The sequence below is a fragment of the Pteropus vampyrus genome, unplaced genomic scaffold (genome assembly GCF_000151845.1).
Source record: "Pteropus vampyrus isolate Shadow unplaced genomic scaffold, Pvam_2.0 Scaffold119, whole genome shotgun sequence".
NCBI classification, from domain to species: Eukaryota; Metazoa; Chordata; class Mammalia; order Chiroptera; family Pteropodidae; genus Pteropus; species Pteropus vampyrus.
This window is the reverse complement of record NW_011888900.1, coordinates 1,090,332-1,098,551: the sequence shown is the minus strand read 5'-3', so window position 1 is coordinate 1,098,551 and position 8,220 is coordinate 1,090,332. Positions and strand designations below refer to the sequence as shown.

At 36.3% G+C, this 8,220-nt stretch overlaps 1 protein-coding gene across 1 annotated transcript in view; it reads left to right on the top strand.

Annotated features, from left to right (window-relative positions):
• The window catches only part of CCDC102B (coiled-coil domain containing 102B), a 228,951-nt gene that overhangs the window by 201,576 nt on the left and 19,155 nt on the right, over nucleotides 1–8,220 (top strand). Inside the window, exon 9 of the mRNA XM_023534108.1 lies at nucleotides 1,330–1,433. Within this exon, the coding sequence (XP_023389876.1) occupies nucleotides 1,330–1,433 (104 nt within the window). The remainder of the gene's footprint in view (nucleotides 1–1,329; nucleotides 1,434–8,220) is intronic.

Genomic DNA, 8,220 nt, shown 5'->3' with positions numbered 1-8,220 from the left:
TAAACTCCAGCTTGATTGAGGGTTTAAATGACAAATGCACAACTAATGAATTTTAGTTGAAAATAGATTTCTCTAAACTTTCAGTAGGGAAGTATTTTTTAGCATTAACTATATCCCCATTATAACATAAAATATTGATAAATTTTACTTCATAAAATAATTACTCATCCACAGCTCTCTTAAATAAGATGGAAAAATAAGTTCTGGGCTTGATATATACTTGGTGAAGATACTTGGAACACTTATAACTGACAAAAGATTAGTATCAAGATTGTAAGGTAAACATTTTCAGATAAAAAGGAAAGGTCCAAAGAGAAGAATGAACAGGAGACCTGGATAGGCACAAAAGAAGAAAAACATTAAGCCAATAAAAATATAAAAAAGTAGCAAGCAGTTATTACTCAGAGAATGGCAAAAGTTTAAATATCTCAGAACATCAAGTGTTGGCAAACATGTTCAACCAGGATCCTTTCTAACTGCTTTTGTAAGGTTAAGTTAGTAAACATCTGGGAAGATATTTTACCATTATCTTGTAAAAATTAAACATTAAAAAAGGATAACCTGGCAATCCTCCTCCTGGGTATGTCTCAAGAGAACACTGCACATAGGCACCAGGGATAGACAAGCATGCTCAGAGGAGCAGAAGGCTGCAAACAACCTGACACCCATGGCACAGGAGGATGGTGAAATATCATGGCTCATTCATGCAGTGCCGTAACGCAGAACCAGCAGAACACATAGGCTGCAGTGAGAGACCAGCGTATGTGAGTCTTAACAATTTACAATTTAAATTTAAAAAGCTAGTGTCAGAAGATTTCATATAGCGTGATACTCATTTTTTCATATTTAAGTAAAAAACTAAAAAAACATTTTAAAACTATATATTTGCACCAATATACTATGCACACACACATACACACACACGTACTTGGCATATGTATATACGTATATACACATATATATGCTATACCTAAATACACATAAATACACTTATATGTATTTATACAAATATATGTTAAAACTAAATTTTGAAAATCATGGGAATAATAAACACATTCCAATACAGTGACTCACATAGATAGGGAGGCAAAGATAGAGATGAGGAAAGAGTGCCTAGATATTTTGTCAGATTCTACAGTTCATGTGGATGTTCGTTCCATTATCGAATATAAGCATTCATTCTATCGAAAATGATTATTCCCATATATTCGTGCGGATATACGAAAGACACATGCATAAGAATGTGCCATGCAAACAATAGAGCTTGTTATTAGAAGGGTTTTCTCATGTCGGTCATTTTAACTCAAGCGTTTTCTCCTTTGCTTTCAGCTTGGTGATTTCCTGAATCAGATCCACAAGCTCCAGAGATGTCTGGATGAACAGAAAGAAGCAAACGAAAACTTGGAAATTGAACTCAGGCACTTACAAAATCGGTAATTATTTCACAAAATATGTTGAATTCAAGATGGAGACCTTGGATAAGAAAATCTTTATCTATTTTTTTTTTTTTTTTTTTTTTAACCTTCGTTACCTTTTTTTTTGTTAACTAGAAATATTAATGAAAGAAACACACTCAATCCTTAAATCCATAGGCTGCTTAGCTTTTGTTTTTTGCCCAACAGATGTTGTATATTATAATAAAGGCAATTTAAATATCATTTAAAAAACAACTTTAATTCTAAAAGGTATAAAATTTCTCAAAGGCAAAAGGTGCTTGCAGAATACATTTTACATAAAGCTGAAAGAATTATAATATCTGCAAGAAAGTTGTAAACCGTATAAATTGCTGGGTTGTTGATAAAGAGAAAGAACCACTGTATTTAAGTAAAAGTAATGATTGTTTAAGTAATTGACAGACTGCGCCTGTGTGTTTCCTATCTACATGGTAGGGGGTGACATGTTGTGTAAAAAATATCTTTTTCACCCCAGAGAAGTAACAACAAACATGGTATAATTCTTGATATAAAGCCAAAGTGGGCAAAGGTGTCAAATATAATTTGTGTCATAAGGAGACTAAAAAGGTAAGCTAAGATTTGCACCCTGATTTATACAAACATTCTCAGAAAAATAGATTGCCTGCGATTAAAACTAAGGAAAAGCAACAAGCACCTCTGGGAAACTAAACTATCTGCGTAAACATTTTGCAGTAAAACCACAGAAAAGCCCACAGCACTGGAAAGTCGTATTCAGGTACCAATGAGGCTGAAATGAAGCTGTGATTTCCCTCTTAGTGGTGTGAACAAGGCACAGAATAAAACTGCACTTAGAGGACTATTTCCGTAAGGTATTTTGATATAGCATAGTATACTGCTTCATATTTAAGTTTAGTTATCAAGATGAAGAAATTGAAAAGACACTACGTAAGCTGACATAGCTAATTCCAAATGAATCCAGCTTGTAAAATTTAATTCAGTTAATGTACCTGTTTTTTCTCATCCCCCATTGATCAGTGGATAATGCTTATTTTTATATGATGAGTTAGCTCTTCTTTTTCTAAAAGGCTTTGTCATTCACTGAGCCTCCCCTTCTATCCCGTTCTGGCCTCTAACATGAAGGATGGTGTGACTAATGAGAAGTGGAGGATGGGGGCGAAGAGGCCGGCCGCTGGCCTTACCCTGGCCCTCATGTGTGTGCTGCCAAGTACTGACCAGGCCACATGGTAAACGACTGGTCCGTTTCGTCCCTGGGTACTCTTGATAAGCTGGCTCTATCTCTGCTCTTTCTGAACCTCAGTCATCTGCTGTCTCACCCCCGACCAACCAGTTGATGGAGGGACTGACCCAGCCGAGACCTTCGGCGTGGGCCCCAGGATGGGCTGTCAGCCACAGGTGAAAGCTGAGTGCAGCTTTGAGAAGCTGGATGTTGGCACCTCCCTCTGCCTGTTTCCTCTGCTTGTCTGTGGCTTTGACACGCATGGGTGTGGGGCAGTGAGAGGCATCTTTCTGCCAAGATCCCCAACGCAGGTGGAAAACAAAAGTCTCCCTGCCCTCATTTCTCAATACCTGACTTACTTTCTGTAGCAAGTCTTCATATACAACCCATCTCCAGGCCAAAGCACATAAAGGGGAAATTAAAAACTTCTGGAAAGTCTCCCCTTCCCACAATCCTCAAGCAAAAAGCGGCCTTTGATATTCTCATTATGTCATGTCCTACAACTTGACTATCGTGATACAGCAGATGGGGCAGCTCCCTCTACAATCTCAATACAGACTCTTGTTGACAGCTACCATCTACAGGACTGCTATAAGCAAAGCATCATTCCAGGGGCTTCACATATATTTACTCATTTAATCCTCGTAAGACTTATGTGATGGGGCCTATCGTTATCCTCCTAAACCAAATGAGGAAATCAAGGCACAGTAGGTTAGGTGGACAGGATTGTGGAAGAAAACACTAGAAGATGAATCCTCATGCAGGAATGATTTGCTTCGTGGACATTTGGTTTATACAGGTAACAGTTTAAGACTGTCATTGGCTTCAATGATCAACCCTACCCAATGTTGGGAACAAAAATATTGTTTTAGTTATGTCTTGCTGTACAGCAAATTATGCCAAAACTTAGCGTGAAAGAACAATGAGTTTTACTCTTCAAGATTGTGTGAGTTGACTGGGCTTGAAAAGTTGGTTCTGTTGTGTGTGATACAGGATGGGTCACTCTAGAGGTCACATCCAACTGGGAGAGTGACTGGGGCTGGCATGTCCAAGACAGTCCTACTCAGACGTCTGGATGGGCCAGGATGTCTGCATCCCAGGCCTGTTTCTCTATGTAGTTAGTTTCTCATCAATCAGTACTGAATCCTGTGCTTCTTACACAGCAGCTGGTACCCGAGAGAACACAATTAATTTTAGCTTTACTCTCTGGATTCCTGCTTGTCCTCTTAGTCATTATCTCTTCAACATACTAGTCATAGTAAAACCAAAGACACTACAAAAAAAGAAGTATAGGCTAATATCTCTGATGAACATAGATGCAAAAATCCTCAATAAAATATTAGCAAACCAAATTCAGCAATACATTAAAAAGATCAGACACCATAATCAATGCGGGATTTCTGGGATGCAAGGTTGAATATCCATGAATCAATTAATGTGATAAACCACATAAACAAAATGAAGGACAAAAACCATGTGATCATATCAATAGATGTAGAAAAAGGATTTGACAGAATCCAACATTCATTTATGATAAAAACTTTTAGCAAAGTGGGGATAGAGGGCACCTACTTCAACATAATTGACAGACCCACAACTCACATCATATTCAATGGTGAAAAGCTGAAAACTTTTTTTCCAACATCAGGAATAAGATAAAGATGTATACTTTCACCATGGCTGTTCAACATAGCACTGAAGTCTTAGCCACAGCCATCAGACAAGACAAAGAAATAAAGGCACCCAGATTAGAAAGGAAGAAGTAAAACTGTCTTTATTTGCTGATGACGTGATACTATATGACAAAATCCTAAAGATTCCGCACACAAAAAACCCTATAAGAATTAATAAACAAATTCAATAAAGTAACAGGATATGAAATTAATATTCACAAATTAGTTGCATTTTTATACACCAATAATGAACTACTAATGAAAGAGAAATTAAGAAAACAATTTCATTCAAAAGAATAAAACACCTAGGAATAAATTTAACCAAAGAAGTAAACCTGTACTTGGAAAATTATAAGACATTAAAGAAAATATTTGAAGATACAAATAAATGGAAGGATATACCATGCTCATGGATAGGAATTAACATCATGAAAACATCCATACTACTCAAAGCAATCTATAGATTCAAGGCAATCCCTATCAAAATACCAGTAGTATTTTTCACAGAACTAGAACGAATAATCCTAAAATTCATATGGAACCACAAAAGATCCCAAATAGCCAAAGCAATTTTGAGAAAGAAGAACAAAGTTAGAAGTATTACACTACCTGATATTAAACTCTACTACAAGGCTATAGTGATCAAAACAGCATGGTACTGGTATAAAACCAGACACATAGATTAATGGAACAGAATAGAGCCCAGAAATAAATCCATGCATATATGGTCAACTAATCTATGACAAAGGAGACAAGAATATACAATGGAGTAAAGAAAATCTCTTCAATAAATGGTACTGGGAAAAAGGAAACCATCAACAACAAAAAAAGACAACCTGCTGAATAGGAGAAGATATTTGTCAATGATACATCCGATAAGGGGTTAATATCTACTATACATAGGGAGCTCATACAACTCAACAACACCAAAAACAAACAATCCGATTAAAATATGGGCAGAGGACCTGAATAGACATTTCTCTAAAGAGGAAAAACAGATGACCAATAGACATATGAAAAGATGCTCGACGTTGCTCATCATCAAGGAAATGCAATGAGATGCCACCTCACTCCTGTCAGAATGCCTCTCATCTCAATAAATCAATAAACAAGTGTTGGTGAGGATGTAGAGAAAAAGGAACCCTTAGGCACTGTTGGCGAGATTCTAAATATGGAAAAAAACATATGCAAATTCCTCAAATAATTTAAAATAGAACTACCACATGACCCAGCAATTCCACTTCTGGGGATTTATCCAAAGAAATCCAAAACACTAATTCAAAAAGATGTACACAGTTCTATGTTCACTGAAACATTACTTCAATAGCCAAAATATAGAAGCAGCTTCCATATCCATCGATAGACAAATGGGTAGGTAGGATAGATATACAATGGACCATTACTCAGTCATGAAAAAGAACAAAATCGTACCATTTGTGACAGCATAGATGGACCTAGAGGATATTATGCTAAGTGATATAAGTCAGGCAGAGAAAGACAAATGCCATTATGATTTCACTTATATATGTAATCTAAAAAATAAATAAATAAAAGAACAGAAACAAACTCATAGATACAAAGAACTGATAGTCTCCAAATAAGCATGTGAGTTCACTCCGATGAGGTCCCTAGAGTAGTCACACTCACAGAGACAAGGTAGAAGGGTGGTTGCTAGGAGCTGGAGAGATGGAGGAAATGGGGAGTTATTGTTTAGTGGATACAGTGTTTCTCTTTTGCAAAATGAAGAGCTCTGGAGATGGATGGTGGTGAGGGCTGCACAACAACGTGAATGTACTTAATGCCACTACACTGTGTACCTTAAGACTTGCTTCAAGATGCTAAATTTTGTTATCTTTTGCCACAATAAAACTTTTTTTAAATGGCCATGTTGGCTGTCGATTAGCTTTTTTCTCCCATATCCTGACCATAGAATATTGGGGAAGCCCAGGTCTCTCTTCATTTTAACTCCATTAATTTTATTTTAATCTATTGCTGATTTTCCTGGTAGAACTTTCTTTAAACCTTTGAGAGTTTTATATGAATCTGACCAGAACTCACTACATGTGTGTCCCACTAATCACATCTGTATTCCTTTGGAGTCAGGTGTCTCTTTTCTTCGTGATCATCTGGTTGCATAACACTCAAAATTTTTATATTCTTTATCTATTTATGAACTGCTATTAAGCCGTGTTTTAAGTCTTGCTTAGTTCTTAATAAGAGGCGTTATAGCCAATTTGATTTTATCTTTTCTTGCAGACAACTTCTTACTTTGAGACTGCCTTGTGTTTGTTTCCTCTAAAATCTGCTTAAAAATTGAATAATATTTTAGCTTTCTTTTCCCTTATAATTGCTTATCATACATCTGACACTTTAACAACATTCTGCCTGGAAATCTTCTTAATTAGATCCACGGGTTTATTACATAGTTATGTGTTCCTTGCTCTCACGGGTGACACTATTGCCAACTCTTGCACCAGTGCCTAACGTGAGTCTTTCTTCAGCCTCCACCGACAATTCTGTTGCTCTCACAGTCTCTTCACTGCTTCCGGTGTCTGCTTCTTCATTGTCCCTAAGCCACTGCCACCTATTTTAGGGTTTCATTATGGCAGCACCTTACTTCCAGGTACCAATGTATGTTTAAGCAAAATGAATTACTCAAATATTTAATTGTCTAAAACATCTATAAATTGTTCAGCACAGTTCTGAAGGTCTTCTGGGCTCATCTGGGTGGTTTTTCTGCTTTAAATAGAGGAGGCTGAGGGGACTTTTGAAGTTGCATTCCACAGAGAGATCACAGCGGCCAGAATGTCCAAATCGACCTCACTCACAGTTCTGATACCTCGTCTGGGGTGAGGAATGGCCCTCATTGACTGGGCTTTTCCCTTGCTCCCTCGAACCATTCAACACACAGCAGTCAATCTTGAGTTTCTTCAGGTAGATGTTGGCTTTCAAAAGGGTTTCTGGGGGTGTCTCACAATGCCCCTTTCTCCAGGGTCTACTGCTCAAAGTATATCACAAGGCCATCTGTTGTAAGGATGCAAATTCATTTAGGAGAAATTTACCCCATGGATTTATGGAAGAGCCGCATGTACACATGAGGATATCTTAAGTGTTTGTCGTCATCAGCTATCTTTGCAAACAATAGTAAAATTGTTTGCAAAGTTATTTCACCGCAAGTAAAATAACTTTGATTAGCTTTTACTTATGCCCACATTCCTCCAGCTAGATCACAGATAGCTTTGTTTTTTACTCTTTGACTTTGAGGAAGTTATTTATAATAGAACTATATAATATTCCCTCAAAAATTGAATGAAATTATGTATGAGAAACATCTGATAGCAACTGACATTAATAAATATGCAGCAAATATTAGTTTATCTCCCTCTACTTTAGAGATCATTTCGTTCAGAGCATATACATGTAGAGAGTAAGTTTTTTGTGCAAAATGGAAAATGCACTTTTAAAGAAATCTTGGAAATGCTTTACATAAAATTTCAAAATTGTAACGGTGTCCTCAACTTCAACTGTTTAAACCTGTATCCTCTTCTTTGGTATCTGTTCTCTCTTTTGAAATATCTTGATGAAATTATTCACATTTCTACTAAGCAATTCTATAATAACTTGGCATCACACACCTAAAATTCTTGTATATTAAACTTAAAAATACCAGAGGCACAATATTGTGATATAAAAATATATACATTAATTAAGCAGTAAACTGTCTGAAATTTTCTGTAAATATTATCTCATTTTAAGGAAAAAATTTAGTTGTAAATACTAGAAAACTCAAAAGAAAATTGAAACCTAAATATCTTTCTTAAATTAGAATTAAAATTCATAGCTACGTTAATGAGGAAACAACACTATGTTTTAGAAATACCCCCTTTGCATTATT